The sequence below is a fragment of the Chelonia mydas genome, chromosome 21, assembly GCF_015237465.2.
Source record: "Chelonia mydas isolate rCheMyd1 chromosome 21, rCheMyd1.pri.v2, whole genome shotgun sequence".
NCBI lineage: Eukaryota > Metazoa > Chordata > Testudines > Cheloniidae > Chelonia > Chelonia mydas.
In genome coordinates, this window is record NC_051261.2 from 11,789,115 (window position 1) to 11,811,388 (window position 22,274).

Below are 22,274 nucleotides of genomic sequence, written 5' to 3' on the forward strand. Positions count from 1 at the left end.
AAGTGCAGGAAGATGGCTGTTTTGTGAGCTCTGTTAGCTTGGCTTTTTTAAAATAAATAGTTTGTTTTTATTAAGACTGGCTGTTTGACAGTGCAGTCACCAGCAAAATTTACAACGCTTTCTGCAGAGTTGGTAGGTTCTGATAGTGTCTAAGAGAGCCTCAACCCTAAGGAAGCCTTCTTTAAAAAGTTACAAGAGTTAAATTCCAAGGATGGCAGCATTGCTTCCCAGAGCAGCAATGCCAACTGCTGCAAAGTTTAAAGTGTACAGTTAGAATAAGCCAAGATGGATATACTGGAGAAATAAAAAGAGGGGAAAAAAAAGTCATTAAACGACTATATCTAGTAAGGATTCCTAAATGCATCGGGAAAGGCAGTTCTCTAGTAATCCAGAGAGGCATCAATAGACTCAGTACAGGCCGAGTTTTGATACTGTGTTGAAATTTCTTTTTTAGCTCTTACATTCACTTACATTTCCCTGGTTGCATTTTAATGGGGTAATGCAACAAGATAAGAGAAGTACAGGGATTGTTCCCAGTTTCCTATTTTGGGCTGAGATCTTTGACTTGACCCTGACTCTAAGGAGCCATGGTTTAACTGAGGGATCTATGTGATTTAAATTATACCAAGTCACACCTTTGGGTATGTCTCAAAAGAATTTTGTTCCTGCATTATACAGAATCTGCCATCAAACTAGTTTTATAGTATGTTATCTCTGTTGTTATAACCCTATAACAAACTTGAAGCCCTTTCCTCCTTACAAGTTTAAAACTATCCCTCCCCACCTACACTTTCGCTGAAGTGGATTTATTGTTCTGGAAGGGAATATTACTTAAGGAACTTATGCTAGAAAAGTAAAGCCCAGCTATTCCTTGTGAGGAAAGTTGATTTTGGGCCCTGTCATGGCAAAAACTGAGATGTCAATACAAGCTTTTCTATATACCCTATATTCTGTCAGCCCGCTCCTCTCTCACTCTAGTTTAGGTATCTGATGCAACCTTGGGTTGAACAGACAGTGGTGCCTTTGCGGTCATGGATTCCAGAATGTGTAAACTGCAACCCTGCACTCTTACCCAATTCTTTATGTACAATACGGTTCTTTATGTACAGATATTTAAAAAACAAAAATATCTGAACGAGAGTGAGGGAGCAGGGGGAACGTTCCCATTTAAGGCATGACTATGATCATAAACAAACATACTTGGAAAAGAAAGTAACTGGGTGCTTTTTAAAGTTGGGAAGGACAGACTGAATTGGATGAGAGTGCAGGGTAGCCGTTTACACACTCTGGAATCCATCACATCAAAAGGCATAACTGCCTGTCAACCCAAGGTTGCAACAGTGGAATCCCCAAAGGCAGATCAGAGTGGAGAGTGATGTCAGGACAGAGCTCAAAGAGATGGCCTCAGGTAGAGTCAGGTCAGCCAATATAAAGCCTCCTATTAATGCCACATTACAGACTCCAAAGGACAGATCTCCTAAAGGAGTCCTCTGGTACCTTTGTTCTCAGATGGGCCATTATTCTCATTCTCATCCTCTGAGGGTATCTCTGCACGTATACTCTCTTGCAACTGGCTGATCTCCTGCTCATTGAACGATTGCTCTTCACTTGAAGTTGGCTGATACACCATGGAATCTAGCACCTCAGAAATTAAGGGCACGCATGAGTCCGACATTACTTCTTGTGACCTGTTCTCCGAGTCTCCGTTACGCTGGCTGTAATTACAGCTATGGAAGCTGTCCTCTTCCTGTGCCAGAGGGTGCTCATCACAGTCATTGGCATTATGAAGGTCCTCCTCAAGCCTCCCAGACCCTTGGTTGCTGGAGTCTGAGAAGGCAGTCATTTGTACCATGCCGTTGCAGTTGATTTCCGGTATGCATTTTTCCACGCTGCCTTCCATTAGGATACTTCGCTCTTGAACATGGGCAACTTCACCTAAGGAAAGGGAAAAGAAAGAATTAGAAGAATCATAGAATCAGAGAATATCAGGGTTGGAAGGGACCCCAGAAGGTCATCTAGTCCAACCCCCTGCTCGAAGCAGGACCAAGTCCCAGTTAAATCATCCCAGCCAGGGCTTTGTCAAGCCTGACCTTAAAAACCTCTAAGGAAGGAGATTCTACCACCTCCCTAGGTAACACATTCCAGTGTTTCACCACCCTCCTAGTGAAAAAGTTTTTCCTAATATCCAATCTAAACCTCCCCCATTGCAACTTGAGACCATTACTCCTCGTTCTGTCATCTGCTACCATTGAGAACAGTCTAGAGCCATCCTCTTTGGAACCCCCTTTCAGGTAGTTGAAAGCAGCTATCAAATCCCCCCTCATTCTTCTCTCCTGCAGACTAAACAATCCCAGCTCCCTCAGCCTCTCCTCATAAGTCATGTGCTCTAGACCCCTAATCATTTTTGTTGCCAGACTCTTAAGACTCTTAAGGGACAGGGAAACATAACACATGGACTGAGTAACAGCTATAGCAAGACCTTAAGTAAGCCCAAAAATCTATCACATTCACACAGAACAGCTGAATGCAATGGTTCTTTAACCCATTTTTACCAGCACAAGACTCCGTGGTCCCTGCTCAGACTCAGGCCTGGTCTACACTTTAGATGAACACAGCTATATCGGTCAGGGGTGTGAAAAAAACCTAACTCCTGACTGACGTAGCTATGTCAACGGAAGCGTTCTTTGGCTGACATAGCTACAATTTGGGTCAGGTCGGCATAGTGAACTTTGTTTGGGGAGGTGGTGTTTGTACGCTGATGGAAAAACCCCTTCTGTCAGCGTAGACTGCGTCTACACTGTGGAGTTATGCTGGCATGGCTGCACTGACATAGCTATACTGGAATAGCCGCCGCCTGGTCTGCACCTAAAAACTTAGGTAAACCTAGCTATACCCCTCAGGGCTGTGAAAAATTTACTGCGCCGTGTGGCACAGTTAGGTTGTCCTAACCCCCAAGCTAGGTCAATGGAAAAATTCCTCTACTGATCTCACTACAGTCTTGGGGTGGGGTGGATGTACTATGAGACAGAAAAATGCCTTCTGTCACTGTAAGCGTCTACACTACAGCATTTGCAATGTAGACTACTATCCATAGCATGGATACAGCGTTAGTGGAATGCGGTGGCAATTCAACTGCAGATCAGCGGCCAGCATTCAAGGCCAGCAGAGATGTACACCGCAATTTTAACAGTGTGGTTGAAGGAACGTTACTGTGCTTCTAAGCGCACACACACACACACACTTGCATGCAGGCCCATGTGATATTCTGGATCCATACCCAGCTTTCCTGGTACCCCTTCATCAGGTGGGTTCTCTTTTAAGAGCATCTCAAGAGGGTTCCGAGCTTCTTCCTGCTCTTCAGGCTGTGTTTGTACAGGGCTTGCCTCCTTTTCCATCTCCTCTATCTCCTGCATTCGCTTCTCCAGTAGCTCCGCCTGCCGTTTCTGCTTTTTCTTCAATTTTTTTTTCTTATTCTTTGACATTTTGTCAGCCTGCAGGGAAATGACAACTCTCTCACACATCTGGCTTGGTATTTATTCTAATAAAAATCCAAGCTACAGTCAGGTTTTAGTTTTTAGTGAATTCTTTCAGAGCTTGCGTGAAGTCTTCACCTGACAACTCTGGAGACTGAAAAGTCCTGTTCCACCCACAGAACAGATACTGCAGCTGGGAAGGCCTTCACCTACTGCTGAGCCAATGGGCTTCAGCCCTGACCTGAAAAGGCCATCCTGACCTGAAAGAGCGAAGGGAGTTCAGTCTCCGTAACCCATGCAATCCTGGGACCATCCACTGGGAATGCCATGACAGGTATCAATCCTGGTGGCATTTTTGAGATGTAAATTCTGATGATGCAACCTCTCTCTCACAGGCCAAACGCCGACTAGATAGCAACAGCTTTGTCATAGTACATGGAACAGATTCATATCTGCAAAATAGCTGACATTACTAAAGATCACTCATTTTTAAAAGCTTCATCCCACTTGGGCCACTTTAATAGCACACAGCCTCATTAACCACAGTTAATGATTGATGATGCTCGAGGAACACTGAACTCTGGAAAATGCTAGTGATCTTGGGAAGCTGGTACTGTACAACTACTGTAATTGGACATCATTCTGTGACTAGCTGTACCTGTAACACAGAAATTTAAATGTTCAGTGTGTTAACAGCCATACGCTGAACTTGTTCACACTTCAAGTTCTTCTATTCGGGTCTCAAAGTAGGATTCCCTACCACTTACCGTATTATAGAACAAAAAGCATAAAACAATTCTAAACAAGCTGTACACCTGAATGTATGTAGACCGCACACATTTACACTTGCTTATAAAGGAAGAAAAGAGTTATCATACTTACTGGTTTGGGCTGAGGTGCAGTACTCACTGGAAGAGAAAGAGAAATAAGTTAGTATGCTTGTATTATAGATTGCAATCACACTGCAATAAAAATATCACATGAGCAAAAATAAAGAATGATTGGAAGCCAGGAACGTCTTCCACAGAGCCCATTTTGTTTCCCTGTGGATACTAGGTACCGTTGAAATGTAAAGCTGTACTGAAAGAATAAACAGTGATGGCTTCCTTCTTTCCCTATGTATATAGGGAATACATCAATGTCTTATTTCTATATGGATTAGAAACAAAACTCAAGTGCATCCTCCAATTCTGAAAGCCTCAATTCTCAAAAAAGGGATAGCAGCAACCTGCCAGAAAGAATAGACTGCAGAACATTTGTTAGATGAGTCAAGCTTCAATTAACCAGACTGGACAGCAGATTCACTTAACTGGTGACCAGAAAAAGGGGACGTAAAGCGGGTAACAGCATGATAGGATATTTGCTTCATGCACTGTACACCTTGCTTAAGCCAAGATGTCAACTGGGACCCTGGCAGTCAGAAAACCAAAACTGTGAGGGAGCCTATTCGCCTAGCCAGCCCAAGCTGTACTGTGCTGGCCTCAGTTGGAAGCTGCACTTTGCATATCATAGAGCCTGCCAGCAACCAACAGTTCCTGGGGACTGTGCACTGGCACATATGAAGATGCCAAGGAGGAGTGTTGAGAATGTACGTGGAGACTCCAAACAAAAAATGAAGCCTGGCCTCTGCCATAAGTTACATATTGTATTCACACAACCAGGAAACCACTTCTAACAGTTTAATCCCCTTTCAGGCCTGTCCTGCAAGATGGTAAATGGGTAGCGCTCATATCATTTCATCAAGAGTTTGCCAAAATACATCCATAGAATTGTATAAAGAAAGGAATTTTCCACTTTCTAGAGCACTCAAGGAGGTAAGCTTTTATAGAACACACATGAGCGCTGACCCATCACATGCACTCAAAACAGCTCTTAAGAAAGTAACATGACATTTATATAGTGCTTTCTGTAGGAGACTTTGAGAATGCTTTACAAATGACTATTTTACCACATAATCTATGTCAGACCAACATTAAAAGCGGGTGTTAATGATCATGTACTCTGTTTTTACACTGGCAAGCTTCTTGTGGGAACACATGACTAGTATTGCAGTTTACAACTGGCTTTATAGAAATGATTGGCAATGCTGTTCCTTTGCTTCCCAATGCTGAGACAACTACTAGAGAAAAGGCACCTGCAGAGCCAGAAGGAGGGGGCGCCCCAGATCTCTGCCATTCTGTTGCTTCCGCAGCCAGCCTGCGGATGTACTGTTCATTAACACACAGCAGAATGTTCTCGGGTTTAATATCTGTATGGATGATCCGACACTTTGTGTGCAAGTAATCCAGACCCTGTAGAACCTGCACATAGGAGAGAAGAAAACAGATATTCAAAGATGCACATAATGAGCAAACCAGATGTGAAAGGGTGAGAAAATAATCGAAGTTCTATAGTTATCTAGGTAACAAACAGGAAGTTCTTTTAAGTTAAACCTCAAGGCCATTATCCCAGAGCATGGTTACTACTGAGTTAAAAGGAAGTTTGCATACAACTTTAACTAGGCAATTATAATAAAATGCTATCTTTGCCTCTATTCCTCAACCTATAGGTACGTAAGAATTAAGCTCCTTGAATTTTAATACTCAAAGCCTTCTCCCTCCCATCTGACCTCCCCAGAAACATTTCCCCCTTAGTTACTTACAAGGGTATGGGGAAAGAGTACATGGTCCTCCTTCTCCCCCATAAACAAGTGCTGCAGTCAGTGAAGAGTGAGCTTATAAAGCTATAAAGGGAACTACTCATTGTGGGAAAGGAGAGGGGACTTACCTTCCCCCCAGGGGCAACAAGATTTGGAGGGGAAGAAGGGGTGAAAAGCCAAGCCAGCCAGTTTTGCGCTGTTAAGTTTAAATTGTTATAGCTAGCATGCAGGGATTTATGTTACGCACACTCACTGTTCAAAGCAGACCTCCTCAGCTAAACAGAATGCAGGTACTGACCACTGAAACCACTTATTTTAGTTATTTTGTGAAAACATGTACCACTATGAATTTGTCTTCAAGTCTCATTCCCTGCATTTGATGGAAAAGCAATTACAGTCACAAAACAGTTCTCACTGGGGTCAGGGTATTAATTCAGTGAGAGCTGGAACGTGCCTGTTGGATGATTCTTTTGACACATGGGAGTGGAAGGCCCTGGTAATTTGACTTGATGATCCACTTCAGGAGATGATGCCCTAGAACTTCAAACACCATACAAATATCTGCAGTAGGGTCAAGGAGAAAGTGGAACATCCTGACCCAAAGAGCCCCAGGATTCTTAGACAGTGCTGAAAATAAATCTAACCCCAAGAAACTACCTCTGCCTCCTGATGTTGCAGCTCCTACCAACTCCCTTTCCTTCCAAGCACAGGTAGCCATCTAGGTATTTGGAGCAGCAAACGTGTGAGAAAACAATGACCGGCACTGTTAGTGGCAATATAAAACTTAAAATACCTAAGAATGCAGCTCATTTGGAGCAATGGTGTTATCATAGCAGTAATCCCAAATTATGGGAAGAGGCCATCTGTACAATGGGCTATGTCTGAACTGCTGCTAGCATTTAAACACACTGCCTAGCTGAGCCGACAAATTCCCAAATGATCTTGGCTCTCACCCCAGATCTCTTTATAGCAAAATTTGAACTCTGACCAAAGAGCTGAATTCTCAATCCATAAATCAAGCCACATTATTTCTCTCCCAGCTTTTTTTTTTTTCCTAAAGCTACTTGTAGCTGATGAAAGCTTATGCTCAAATAAATCTGTTAGTCTCTAAGGTGCCACAAGTCCTCCTTTTCTTTTCACAGGCCCGAACTTCAATACTGTGTGTTTCACAGGTAAAAATGGCATAAACTGATGAGGCCACTTCTGCGACAGATTCAATATTAACAATTTGCTGTTCAAAAGCCTAGCTCTTAAAGTTCATGACATTTTTCTTCATCTCATAGGTAGCGTGTATATGCATTCTTCTTGCTTGAATTTAAAGCAACATAGAAGGAGCAGCGTCAAGTCGCAATTAGACTCTAAGACTCTTCTTTTTATATAAGGAAAGATTAACAGAAATGTTTCCATCACTTTCTTTGCAGCAATGGACTGAGCTGCTCTGATTTTGTGCTCTCTAGAGAATATGCTTTCCCACTGCAGCTAAGCAGCAGAGCTGGACTTTATTCATAGTGCTGTCCTGTGTTTCGCTTTAGCTATAAACATTAGAAAGCTTACCGTCTAGGGTCGGATTCTCCCTCTGCAATATTACTCCCAGCGAAGTAAATGAAAGTCACTCATTCTGAAAAGGAGGGATGTAGGGTACAAAGGAAAGTTCTGGGGCCAGAACTGTAGAACACACTTTATGGAGAACCCCAGTAAAGTGCTTCATGTCATGCAACACACTTGAGAGTCTGCCATTGTTCTTGATACTACAAACATACATGGGATCTTTGACAATCCAATATTAAGAGTTCCCAAGCAGGTCATAAGGTTGCGCTTTAGAAACTATATCGGGCCTGTAAGGCTGCCAAAGCAGACCCTCTTAGTTAGAAGCTCACCTATGCTGCTAAATTATAAGCCTACAGTTTGCATTCAGCACGAGCAGATAAATCTCTGATATTGTACAATGCTTTATTTTTTAGTCAGGAATTTTAATAAAAGGCTGCATGTGGCCTGGTCAAGGATGAAAGAGGAAAACCCCAAGACACTGTGTCACTCAGCTCTAATCAAGCGCAGTCATGCTGTCTTGCATATTAAATCATGACTCAGCAGCACTGTCCTTCACAACCTACGTGGTGATGGATTATTCTAGGCCTATTCTCTGCAGGGAGCTATAAGGCCCACTGGGAGAGGTCTGTTTTATTGGAGATTTGTTTTGGACAGTAAAACAGCTGCATGGACATTGTTCACTTCCACTGGCAAGAGAGCTGCACAAGAAACTCCCACACTATTTCAATTCTGTGCTCTGTCATTTGTTCTATAAAAGGATACGGGAGCCATTCACTCCTGATATCTTGAAGTCATCTAATAACTGAACCACCATCTCTCTATTTGGATCATTGGGGTCAGTGTTGCGGACCTGCGTGGATGAAGATAAGGAACACGAAATACATCATTTCATAAAATTCCTGGGCTAGACATCACTGAGCGTGTAATATGTTTTCCCCTCTCTTCAGGGGCCCTCAGGAAAGGGGGAAGTAGGAGCTGTGCTAAGTAGCACTGGTGGATCCCAGAATGGTGCATACCCGCCCCCAACCTTCCCTACAACCCATTAAACAGCACATAACATTAATATTTTATCATCTGACCAATAAAACTTAAATGAAAAGCAAAGCCACCAGCTCTGGGAGGTGCAAAGTGGAGATTAGGAGGCAAGGAGTTTCAATTATTGTATGACCATCAGGGACTACCACGAATATTGGTTATGGCCAGGTCCCATGGAGGGGATAAAGTACCACCACGTAAAAAGTTAAAACCTGGACTATGTTCCTTAAGTAAATCTGTCAGCTTTGTTTACTTTTACCCCTTTATGGATCAAACAAAAATAGGGCCCAGCTAGAGACTACACTAGTCAGTTAGGTCTGTAACCCACTCCTCCCATTTACTATGGAACCAAGAGATGATCCTTGAGTACAGGATCCATTTTCCAAACTGAGTGGGGTATTAACTCTGAAAATGGACAAAGCTGAACAGAGCTTTCTGCCTTCAGGCACTCACCGACTTCAGCAGTTTGATTTCATCCAGTGCTGTTTCTGTATAGTGCTCAGCACTCTTTACTACTTTCATCGCCACAAACCTCTTCCCCCTTAAACACAGACATAGCAAGTTAGTGATAACTGATCTCCTATTCAAAGACATGGTCTCCAGAATTCTCTTAATTCATGCACATCCAAGACCCGGTTATTAAGGATTGCTTCTTTAGCAACACAGGAAGATAAGCTCCAATTCACTCATGTGAAAACTGTCTCTAGGGCTCTTACAACACCCAGTTATTTTCCTTGCCTTATACATTTAAGGTAAACTATACCTTGACTGGCCTGAAGTGCTGGAACAAACAGCTGAACACACAAGCATTCTTTCTGCATACATGCATGCAACATAAATATTAATACCTGTGCACAAGCTAACACAATAATCTTTTCTGACATTGTATGCACAGCACATGCAAGATCATAAGGGAAGTCTGCTAGTCTTATCTGTGCAAAGATTATCTACTCTGGATTCTTGGCAGAAATGCCAGCAAAAGAACAAAAACCTTACTGAATGTCCCAAGATAGCCACACAGTGGAAAAGTGCCCCCATCCTAGTTTCCGGATCACATGGTATCGCCCATTGAATAGATCTCCTATTTTCACAAGATGATAACCACCTGGAAGAAGTAAATGGGAAGTTATCAGTTCAAACCATCATATGGATGTCAAAGAACAGACAGATGGAGCAAGAACCAAGGCTTAGGAAAAATTCACTCAACACATTTTGATAGGCTAGTTAAACGTAACGGGCACATGAGCGTTTTCTCCATGTGAATGCTGCTAGAGTAGCCTCACTGCTTCCTCCTTGGCATTTTGTAAAAAACCCCACTAAGTTCATATGAAAATATGCTCTAATTAAAGTTGAACTAGAATGATTTAGTATGAAGGTGCTTTTATAGGCAAAGGAGGTGGTCATGCCGGTTTCAGAGATGAATCTTTTCCTACCCCAGTGGGGAAAAAAAAAAATCCCCAAATTGGACCCAACTATAAGCCTCTGAAAACTGTTTGCAGATGCTGAGCAGAGATGCGTTAAGAGTTCAGCAGCTAACTTCTCTGAAGGTTTCAGATGCACTAGTCACATTAGTCACCTTATGACAGCATGGAGCACACTCTACAATTTACATTTGCACAAGGGATCTGTTTGATTTTAATGGAAGGCCATAGGATGTGAAGGCAAGTTTCACTTAACCCTTTCCCATGCACATGCTGCACTACTCATGAGGATTTCAACCTTTTTTTATATAAACTGAACAAGGCAATTAATCTTAGGAGCCTATTAAGACTTATGTAACTGCTATCAGAATTGCTGTTCTCCAGAGAATCTGACAGTTGATCTTGTGTATTTTAGGGCATCATGAGGCCTAGCGCTTTAAGAATTCAGCACCTGACAAGTCATGCAGATCACTGGTCCTGAACTGTACCACACGAACATTTCCAGCAGATCCTGTGTGGGCTGGACTGCACATGTACTATCCTCACCAGCAAAATGAGCATGATTAGAACTTTCCCTAAAATTGCTCCAGGGAGCTGCGGCATCAGACACCAGAACTGAGAGCAGGGATATTGTCTCTCCTGTATTCCCAATGTCTTCGCTCCTGGTGTCTGGGCAGCATGGGAGAAGAAAGTAGCATCACTGAAATATGCGGAGAGATGAAAAGCCAGGGACAGGGAAACTAAAGAAGGCGGGAGGGGACAGGGACAGAGGGGTCTCTGCAACCATCAGAACACAATCCTAGAGAACTTGGAATTGAACCCTGGATTCCAGAGTCTAACATACTTGCCAATGACAAGTATCTGTGGAAACCCCCTAGAAAAATGTAAATTTCATCTCCCTCTAGTGGCTGATCCACAAAGATGACAGCCTGCTACTGCTATCAGCTACTCCATTAGCTCAAGTGGCAGAAGTCTGTGCTGTGGATCTAAAGGGTCCAACCATTCTCATGACCCATGTGGGAGTCCAGCTTCTTTTCAAAATGATGTTCTTCTAACACAGGAAAATGTATAAAGATATTAAAGGTGCAAAATCAAGCACTAAGAATTTGGAAAATGCTATAATTAAGATTTCCTGTGCAACATTTCTTTGGTCCACTTATGCATATGCATTGAGAGTCTTTAGTAACATGATCACATACTATTTTCCCCCCCACAAAACCTCTGCCTCATTCAATGCACAAAATGGATGTTGCTCAGGGATTAAATCACAACTGTGTAGTGAATGAGTTGCTGTCTGTGGAGCCCCTACCTCATTTTGTTGCAGAATTGGAGTAAGTGTTGTGAAGGAGGCAGGAGACTGCAGGAAGGGAAAGGATGGTTAAGGAAGTTGAATGCCACTTTGGAGAAGTGAATTCTCTCTGCTTCTGCCATAAAGTTTCAATAATATACTGGGCAAGTCACTGAAAATGAAATCTCTCCTAAGTGGCTATTAATTTGTTCCTCATTTCCTGAGTACACAATTGGAGATACCTGGGGCTTGAGCTGCAGAAGTGCTGAGCACTCTCTGCTGCAACTGAAGGCCATGGAGATCTATTCTAAATAGATCAAGTGCTATAACCCCCATAAGCACTCTGGGGGGAAATCAGACCCTAGTGGTCTCAAATTAGGCACTCAAATTAGCAGATACTTTTGGCCTTAATCTCTGTGCCTCAGTTCCTCATCGGTAATATGGGGGTACCACCACCTTATCTTGAAGGTGTTGTGATGATAAATTTGGAAACACTCCTCCTTTGGTGATGAGTGTCATTAAAAAGCCCACAAGAAAATAAATAAATTCTGTATTCAAAACAGGGTCAGAAGGGTGTGCAGTGAATAAGATACAGACACTGGTGAACAGTAAGGATAAAGTAAAAATATTCAGTAACTATCCAAACAGTGAGCAACATCCAATACCATGTATTGAATGAGACACGGGCCTGTGAAAAAAATGCGATCATAATTCAAGACTGTCACAATACACATGCACAAGGGAGCTGAATTAATGTTGCATGGACAACCTTATTTCTGGCATTTCCTAACCTCTGAAAGCTTGACTTTTCAGTCTTAACACTCCTTTTAAGACAGGTGTTTGTAATTAAGTCTATTTAACAACAGTTTGTCAATGTTTGTACTGTTATTTACCTGGCAAAACTCATCCAGGGCACGCTCTCTCGCTACCATTTCTACCATCAACACCAAAAGCAATGCACTTTCCTACATGTACTGTTGATACGTGCTCCACTGTAACTTGTGCTGCCTTGGGTCCATCACAGTAGGACATCTACCCCATGTATTTGTTTTAGTGTATACAGTGCTATGCAGAGAACTCCCTGCTGGTGTGGTAGAGCCTATGGATTACTACACCCATTCCAAAATGTCAGGGACAGCCCCGTGGACAAAATATATAAATATCTACGGTCTACAGTGTAGACTTAACACTTGTTCCCTTCTTTGCTTTTTCTCATTGCCTGCATTGAATGGTTCTGACCTGCATGAAGAGCTATCTGTGGGCCCAGAGGTCCAGAATATGCTACAGGGAGGGAAGAAGTTTATTTGATTGTTTTCATTCATTTCTTTGATAGTTTTTTCCCCCCCCTTTCATTTTGTTTTTATTTTACTATGTAGCTGAATTAAGTTTTTCATGGGTTTCCCTCAGGATCCAATGACAGGAATGCTCAGGGTCTCTCTGTATAGCCAGAGTTCTTCCCATTCCCTTAACTACTCCAGAGGAGCTCTGCAAGGAGAGCATGGTAGAGAAGTATGGTGGGCATAACTGACTCCACTCTATTTTCCGAAACGTGCAAGCATTTCCTCTGATCTTTTCAGGAGAATCCCAAGGGAAGGGGACAGAGGAAAAAATGAAAACAAAGGGTTCTCAAAATTAGAAGGTGCTTTTTTGTTATATTTGTGTCTTGTTGATCTTGGCTTTTTTCATGTAGCCATCTTGACAGAAGACAGAGTCAGTGTCCTGAGCTGTCAAAGACAAGTTATCACTGAAGAGTGGGCAGCAGCTTTCAGGGATTGCACTGGGAGAACCAAAGGCCCTGGATCAGTTGCTAGGCAAGTGTTTGCTGGCTACATTAGCACTTCACCAGTGCAGATTAACACAGAAGGCGTGAGCACAGCCAGCCTTAGAGCACGATTTCCAAAGCCTGTGAACTGTTGCTACCAGTTACCTGTAACACACCAAAGATTCACACACACACACACACACGTCAGAGGGCTGCAGAGCCTAGAGGGGTACTCAAAGGCAAAAATAGGAGGTAGGTGCCCAATTCCCATTGAAAGTCAAAGAGAGCTGGACACCTAGGTGTGCTGTTTTAGAAAATATACCCATAAATTCATTTGTGGGAATAATCTGAGCACTGGTGACATCTTTAAATGATGCATTAAAAACAGAACCCTCAGCTCAGGTCTGGACAGGTAAAGAGCCTTTCAGATGACCTTTAAAAAAAGGGGTGGTGGAGGGGACAGACTAGGTAGTTGCAGCTGCATGGCTTTGCCATCTTAATGTGACTCCAAAAAAATGCTACCATAAGTAGAGATTAAAGTCTCAGAATTTAGACTCGTCTCCCTTCCACAGCTGACAAGCGCGCCTTCCAGGGAGCTAAGCTAATTCTTTCCTCCTCAAGGCAGATGGGTAATGGGTTTGTCAAGTGTCCCGATGATCGGAGTGCAAAGTATGCAAGTTAACAGAACAGCGAGGACCAAACTTATCCCCACATCTTAGAGGTAAAAATTTCAAGCTGATCCTGGCTTGGTTTGGTAGTCAAAAGGAACCTCTTCCTGAGTGATGGGAGACCTCACTAACAAGAGTGGAAAAGTTTAAGAATCTTATCGACTGACAATTCTAATATCCACATCACAGTAGTCACAGATTAGCTTCCCATTCTGACAAATTCTCTTTATCCACTCTCTCCTGCTCTGCATACCTCTTAGGAGACAAGGGACAGGGTCTACACGAACTGCATTGGCGCAGCTGCACTGCTGTAGTGCTTAAGTGGAGACGTGCCTATCACTACCGGAGGACAGCTTCTCTCGTGGGTGTAGCTAATCCACCTCCACAGTAGCTATGTCAACGGGAGAAGCTCTCTTGCTGACATAGTGCTGTCTACATCCGGCGGTTAGATCGGTATAATTGTGTCACTCATGGGGCGTGGATTTTTCCACACCCCGAGCGACATAGTTATACCGATACAAGTCTGTAATTGTAGATCTGGCCAAGAAAACATATCAGATTAGACACCACAGTTTAATGTCCACAGGGGAGAGAACGCCACCAAACTGTATTTAGCATGAGTTTAAAGAGGCAACCTCTCACCTTTACAGTAATCATTTGGATCCTCCTGTTCATCATCATCTGATCCCAGGATTTCCTCCTCTTGTTCAGGGAGATCATTCTCTGAATGAGTAGCAGGGCCTCGATGCTGAGTTTCAGGCCTGAGAGAGAGCATGAACATAAAGTTGCAGACACATTAGGTTTCCATTCAACAGCTTTCACTTTCTTCCATGAGAGAGACTGGAGAAAGGGGAGAAGAGAACGACAGTAAGTGGCCTTCAGAAAACCTGCTCTCGCATTTAAAGGCTTTTACTCCCAGGTTCTGAAATGCCAGGTGGCATAGAAACAGCAGCTCTTTCCTCTTCATATCTGAGAAACGCAACTGACTGTTCTCCAGAGCATTTTTTATAGTGAGAACAAGAAGTGTGCACAATTTTTACAATGAGTTAAAACCCAGCTGATCCCCTGAGATAAGTTACTGCCCTCAGGAGTTCTTCCAGTCTCTTTTCACACTAAAGATTTCAAGTCAGTGAGGTTTTTTAGCAATTTTTATTTTAAGGCACTATTTATATTGAATCTGAGGACCATAAATGAGTAAAAAATGTTAATTAGTTTAAGACTAACGTCATGCCCATTACATTAAACCATTCCAGATTAAGAGGATTCAGTGACATTTCTTGGATACTGCAGTCCCTTCTCAGTGAAGCAGACTTTCACCATCTGCTTTGAGGAGGAGTTGGTATAAAACAGATCTTAGGAGCTGAAAAGATATCTTGTAAGGAAAGAGGAATTAAAAACTTGCCCTTCAAGAAAATTATTAAGAGGCTGCCATTTTAAAACCTGTGCCTTTTGTACTCCAATACAGAAGATGAAAGTCATTTAAAAGATCCCTCTTTTCTCTTACTAAGAACTGAGAGGTCTAGAGATGAAAATTTCAGAGTCTAGTTAGCTTTTCACCATATATGCTGTTCTGGGTCAATTGCGGGGACAACAGTTAGATTGGTCAGTGTCACTTTCTGGTTCTCATGCATCAGCACAATATTTTGGTTTCCAATGCTGTAAAGGGGTATTTAAATCCCCAAAAACATAAGTTAAAATTTGAGTGTATGACAGTTTCAAAGCCACACACTGAAACTAGCTGTTAATGTCCCTTTAAGGGATGATACCCTCTAAATCCAGAAATACTCAAAGGAACTATGGAAACTGGTTCAGAGTAACATTTTCTCCCCACTTCTCCATTAGTTGCTAGCTGTCAGTGTTCAGTTTATGCTTATTAACTGAGGGCTGCAGGAAGGTTTTCATCCCATTGTGATAACGTACTGGGAAATGCAGAGAATAGGTGCTTTATCAGTTGCATTAACTGTGCCATTAGCAATGGCCAGTTAAAGTCCTGAAAAAAGGAAAGTCTTTCATCTGTTTTAAAGCAAATCAAAAAATACTTAGACATAAAACCTTTCAGAGCTAATCAACCCCATTCACAGAGTTATCCTACCAATCTTATATAATGCACGAGTAAGCATGCAGTCTCTGTATCAGTCATGTTTATTATGGTAGTACTAATGGATGAACCAAGAACGGTGCCCTGTTGTGCTAGGCACTGTACGAACACTGTAGTAATAAAAGATATAACATCACTAAGACTGCATTTTTATACTTACTTTCTAAAACAAAACTACAGTTGACAAAATATATCAATGCATCATCTTTTCTTTATAGCATGACATACTAAGACAAGAGCCAGTAATTTACAATGAATCTTCTACTCAGTGTGAATTAAAGTTCTACTGTTTTCGTAAGTTAGTAATTGATGCCTCCGATCCACCTTGCTTAAAATTCTATTCCCACATTGCTAAAAAAACCCCAACGATTACAAGCGCATGTCCACATTAGAAACATTACGTTCTTATAACCACCGCAGTGGTTCATGTCAACACTACCCTCCTTTTGCCAGTGGTGCACGTCCACACCTGGAACACTTCCACCAGCTTAAGAGGGGTGGTGTAGGGGGCTGAGAGCACATCTGGCTCCCCACTCCAGGATGGGAAATTGACAAGTAACAGTTTCTACACGACACTGCGTCGCCCTAATTACACCAACATAAGCCGCTCGTGGAGGTGGAGTTATTATGTTGGTGTAGTAGGGAACTTACATCAGCAAGAGCAAGGCTGTAATATGTACACTAACGTAATTATGTAGATGTAAGTTGCCTTAGGTTGACCTAACTCTGGAGCGTAGACTAAGCCTGAGGCAAGTGCTGGTTACGTCAGTCAATACAGTATTAGATGTGGACTGCAGTTTTAGCTGTTCAGAACTGAACGATAGGAGTCACATTAGTCACCTTGTGACAGCATGGAGCACACTCTACAATTTACATTTGCACAAGGGATCTGTTTGATTTTAATGGAAGGCCATAGGACGTGAAGGCAAGCTTCACTTAACCCTTTCCCATGCACATGCTGCACTGCTCATGAGGATTTCAACCTTTTTTTATATAAACTGAACAAGGCAATTAATCTTAGGAGCCTATTAAGACTTATGTAACTGCTATCAGAACTGCTGTTCTCCAGAGAATCTGACAGTTGATCTTGTGTATTTTAGGGCATCATTAGGCCTAGCGCTTTAAGAATTCAGCGCCTGACAAGTCATGCAGATCACTGGTCCTGAACTGTACCACACGAACATTTCCAGCAGATTACCACACTACCATGATGCATCTATCTGTATTCAATAATCAATGATTTCCAATACTGTCGTTTGACCTAGTTCAAGGCTTTAAGCTAAAAATAAACGGAAAAAACCCAAGCAGCGCTCTGCACCCTGCACAGCTAGTTCTAGTCTGTCACTTTATTTGGTGAAAATTAGAAAGGGAACAAGTTTGTATGCTACCCCAACACTAGGGCAGGTAGCAAATACAAGAGGACAGAACCAAACCGCAAAGGAACGTGGTATGGCTAGGGCTGTGTTATTTATATTATCATAGCACCTAGCAATACTCCTTATGGATCAGGAGCCCACTAGGCTAGGTGCTGTACAAGCATAGAACGAAAAGGTGGTCCTGTCCTAAGACAGGACACAGATGGATACAGAAATATGGGGGAGTACAAGGAAACAATATTGGTCAGCATGATAGGTAGCTGTCTCAGCACACCAGCAGACTACCTGTTGGCAAAGTGGAGTTTTAAGGATGGATTTGAAGAACAACAATGAAGTGGCTTTAAGGATGTTGCTCCTTTCAAGGACCAGTTTGAAAACTTAGCAAGTGGATGATGGAGTGAATGATAAATGATGGGTAGGAAGGGGATAGGCCTTAAAGAGGCCTGAAAGTGAAGACAAGTTGCTTATATTTGAGGTGCTAGAGAAGGGGAGCCAGTGGAGGGATACAAAGAGGGGTGAGATGGTCAAAGCAACCGGCTAGGAAAATTGTCTCTGCAGCAGCATTCTGAATGGATCTGAGTGGGGCAAGATTGCACAGTCAAGGCCAGAAAAAGAGGTTTCAGTAATCCAGATGTGCTATGATGGATGAGAGCCTTGGGAGCTGCAGCAATGAGAAGAGTTTGGGTGCTAATAATACCCAGTTTACAACCAGGGTGACAGCAGACTGAATAGGGAATTTAAATCCAGCAGCCACAGCCACACCCATCACATTCAGTCTCCTCAACACTGCCCTAAGATTTTTTTTCCCTTCATGTAACCAAGTACTACATGGTTGCTTCAGGGAAGGTATGGGATACGGATGAGAACATGGGGCCACAAGAAGATTCATCTTAAATGGTCCATAACAAAATGTTTGAAAACCACTGATGTACTTTGCAGTGCTCTTCCTGCATCAAGGAAGTTATCAGAAACGACTTAGGCCATTCTGCTGGAAATTTATGATGCCCCTCCCCCCCCCCCCATCCTAAATGGAACTAACATGTCATGGCTATTGACCATCTGCTGTCTGATGCACCCTATAGTTTGCATCACGCACTGTCCCACAGCTGAGATTCAGTCTTGCAAGACATGACCATTCTACACTACAGTTAATTATTCCCCTATTATTAGCCACGTATAACATGGAGACAGATCATCATACCATTTAAAATTTAAAAACTCTCTCCTCCAAATCATCTTTGCTCTACTACTCAAATTCATTAGAAGGCATCGGACTCCCCATAATAGCCTGACTTCTAAAATGCCAACTGCAGGGCCAGATCAAAAGGGGACCCTAATGGTCAAAGTAAGTAAAAAGATTTAACTCTCTACTAAATAAAGAACAAGAATTCAGTCAAAACCAAACCCCCAAATATTCACACACAAAAAAAAACCTCATAACATCCACCCTGTCTGCATCCTTCACTCAGACAGCCTAGCCTACAAAGAGGCAGAAAGGGCTGTAGGAGAGAACGAGAGCCCCATTGCCTGTATTTAAAATGAGGGAGTAAGAAGCAAATAGCTGTCAGTACAGTAAAAATGCTAAAAGAAGCCTAGAAAGAAATCACACTTGGGTGATCTATAGCTACTCAGCAGAATTTAGAGAGATTGTGATTTTTATAACTACCATGCTCAATACTACACTAAAATGCACCCCGAATTTTTATATTTGTTCCCTCTACCTCCTAAATTAATCTCAAGAATTAACTAGATTTGCAGCCTGCCTCTGCAATCACATGATCAGATAATATTTTAAGGAAGAAGAAAAGATGACGTCGAGCTGCAGTATTCTAAGGCAAGCTTGAGAGCTTTCATGGAATCCACAAAAGTCTTCATCTAGGGACACAAGTCCTCCCCCCCCCCAAGGAAGCCCTTAAGAAGAGCAGTAGTTCACATGAGACAAAAGAAAAGCCTACCTGCACGAAGCACGGACTCCCATTGATAAAGATACCCCTGAAGACGAACCAACAGTTTTCGAAAGAGCCATTAAAAAACAATCAAATCAGCTAGCAGATTGTTCAGGCAGCAGAGGTGCCTACACCACTGGTGGAGTGCTGGCTCTCTCTGAAAGCAGCAAAGCTTTGTGCGAGAGGGAGGGAGAAAAAGGATTTGTCTCCACCACCTAGCTGCAGTTGCATAGCACTGCATTGCAGGTAAAGGGCCTTGCAGCAACACGGAGTGGGTTGTTCTCAGCTGATCTTTCTGCAAATTTAGTCATACTCTGGGCTGAACATAAATCGATTTAGCACATTTCCTCGATGTTTACCCGATTCTACTGTCTTCCCCCGAGGAAATGCTGAATTCCATCAGATTCAGTTTTATCTTCCTGAACTGGAAAAAGCATCTCCTGATTTTATCTGCCTATTTGACAGCCTTTTATGGGACCAACTTCTGTTGGGGGGGGGGGGGGTGTAGGGAGAGAGAGAGGCTTTTGAGCTTACAGAGAGCTGAAGAAGAGCTCTGTGGAAACTTAAAAGCCTGTCTCTCTCACCAACAGAAGCTGGTCCAAAGACATCTCACCCAACTTGCCTCTCTGTCATCCTGGGAATGACATGGCTATAAACACTGCATATTCAACAGTCCACTAGATTCACAGCTTCCAATGAGCATGAGTGTCGTTAACTGCTGATAGTCCAACCCTTTTGATATAGAAACCCCAGAGCAATAAGGCAGGAAATGGAGGCTGATCAAGGTAAGAAACATTTTCTGAAGTTATTCCAAACTCCAACAGCTGTGGTTACAGACAGAACTCCTCATCCTTTGTTAAATCACACAAAGACGTGAGAATGTTCTAAATTGTTTAAAAATATTAACTGGACATAGCTTTCTAATGCCAAGTGTTCAGCATCTTTCTTGGATGCCATAAAGGTATGTCGGCACACTTATCTTCTGCTTGGTGGAACACACAAGGGGAAACACATCAGCAGAAGTGTGACATTAATGTACAATTTCAGAGTTTTTTGGCAATTAATAATGCTTTCTGATAGAAGTACTCAGAATTATACACTATAGATCTTACCCTGTAGTACTTACTGAGGCAAATCTCAATCAGTCAAAGACTTCCTCTCAGTAAGGACAGTAGGATTGGGCCCTAATCAATATTTAGCTTATAGTCAACATTGAAGAATACTTAACTCCCTCAGTTAAATAGTCTTTAGTAAATTCAACACTGCCTTTTAATTTAATAAAAGCTGTCAAAGCCACTTGGCAACATCTATATATTAGAAAAGTCTTAGTTATATGCAGTATTTTTAACACAATAGCCACAAATTACTGTGTATTTACAGAATATAACACACAATTACTCCATCAACCTCAGCTGTTCGTTGTAAGAGAGTTTGGCTCCTCAGCTTCTTGTGAGAATCTACTAGAAGGGCATTCAGGTTTGGCCATCTGGTGAGAGAAGGCTGAAAGGGATCCTTTTACTTGTCCCCTAACTGCTTACCTCTCTATCTGGGCTAGTTTAAAGAGAAGATAAAGTCTTTATCCATCAGACACCCTGCTTGCATGGAACCTTTTCTTATTCTCCCATTCTCCATTGATGTTATCAAGAAGAGCCAAGCACTAGAGTAGATTGGCCACTGGTACCACCGTGCCATCTACCTCTGTTCTGAGCTGGCCTATGTTAGTGCACTCTATGCTGTTACTATCAATAGACTGCACCACAGCTAGTACGAAGGTGCAAGATTTCTAGACTTGCCAGCATACACAACCTGAGTTTACTTGGCTATTTTTGCATTTCATTATCACATCTAAGAATTTATTTTCTGCACACCCACTAGTCAGATTCCTAAGGAGCTAGAAAGGCATTTAAACCTTCCCCAAGGTGACCAAGAATAAAGGAAGGACCGGTGCCTTTTTGTAGCTGTCTTGTACGAAAAATAAACTTAACAAAATATTTTCCCCCCTTGGAAATATCAGAAATGCTACATCGGTCTTCTTGATTGTGTGTACCTGTTAGCAGCTCAGATGTGAAAATGGCGCTTGTGCTAAATGGAGGGCTACAGCGATGAAAGCCAACAGCTTTTTTCCCCAAGTGTTGTTACACAAGTGCTAACTAAAAAGTCACACCACCCTTCTCTTACCCTCCTTGTAAAGTACTCGGGTTTCACTTCTATAGTAGCTGCAACTGAACTGTGCAACAGTTTCACAGTAGATAAAGAACCCAGCCTCCCCGTTTTGCAGGTCACCTCTCAGAGGCCATCAGCCCCATCTATACAAAGGTGATGAAACCTTTGAGCCATTTGCTAGCCGTGAGTTTAAGTTTTACGTGAAAGGTTTTATCCCCATTACGAGAGAGACTTCAGTTGAGCAATCTTCAGAGCGTATTAAATAATCCAGCGTAAACTAAGGCCGGCCTGCACTTAAATTAGATTGACAATAGCCATGCTGGCCAGGGGTGTGAAAAAAAAATGTCAAGTGGTGTAGTTTTGCTGACCTAACGCCTAGTGTACACACAGCTAAGTTGACAAAAGACGGCTTCCATCAACTCAGCTACTATCCCTTGGGGAGGTGGTATTCCTCCACTGACAGAAACAACTCTCCAGTCGGCAAAGGCGGTGTCTTCAACATGGTATTATGCTGGTACAGCTATAGTAATTTAACTATGCCAGTCTAGTCTCCACAGCAGAGTCATAACCTAAGAGTTACAAGGATAAGATATTGCTACCGACTCATCCTGGAGTTCTTCCAAAAGGTCAGTCAGTTTCCACCGTACTCATCTTGCCCATGTTTTCTCATGTCTGCATGCCCTTCGCAGCAAGATCTTGCTTCACAGACAAGGTGTTAATAAGGTGTTTTTATTTTTTTCCTGGAGGAGACTAAAGCCTTTGACTAGGCTCTTAAACCTTGAATACCCACCCCAACTTTGCTTTTGACATTAGTACATCAGGTCAAGTTCTCCACAAGAGAACTACGTCTGCCTAACT

At 42.5% G+C, this 22,274-nt stretch overlaps 1 protein-coding gene across 3 annotated transcripts in view; it reads right to left on the reverse strand.

Annotated features, from left to right (window-relative positions):
• The window catches only part of SRPK1 (SRSF protein kinase 1), a 46,497-nt gene that overhangs the window by 11,498 nt on the left and 12,725 nt on the right, over nucleotides 1-22,274 (reverse strand). The window contains exons 1-10 of one of the 3 annotated variants that reach the window (XM_043533422.1): nucleotides 19,263-19,471; nucleotides 14,476-14,594; nucleotides 9,691-9,799; nucleotides 9,148-9,235; nucleotides 8,422-8,509; nucleotides 6,566-6,672; nucleotides 5,608-5,773; nucleotides 4,356-4,381; nucleotides 3,278-3,491; nucleotides 1,498-1,935 (exon numbers count right to left, since the gene is read on the reverse strand). In XM_043533422.1, the coding sequence (XP_043389357.1) occupies nucleotides 1,498-1,935; nucleotides 3,278-3,491; nucleotides 4,356-4,381; nucleotides 5,608-5,773; nucleotides 6,566-6,672; nucleotides 8,422-8,509; nucleotides 9,148-9,235; nucleotides 9,691-9,799; nucleotides 14,476-14,594; nucleotides 19,263-19,333 (1,426 nt within the window). In that variant the 5' untranslated portion in view covers nucleotides 19,334-19,471. Of the gene's footprint in view, nucleotides 1-1,497; nucleotides 1,936-3,277; nucleotides 3,492-4,355; nucleotides 4,382-5,607; nucleotides 5,774-6,565; nucleotides 6,673-8,421; nucleotides 8,510-9,147; nucleotides 9,236-9,690; nucleotides 9,800-14,475; nucleotides 14,674-19,262; nucleotides 19,472-22,274 lie in introns of those variants that run through there. The other 2 variants (XM_037884817.2, XM_037884818.2) reach the window with 2 other exon arrangements.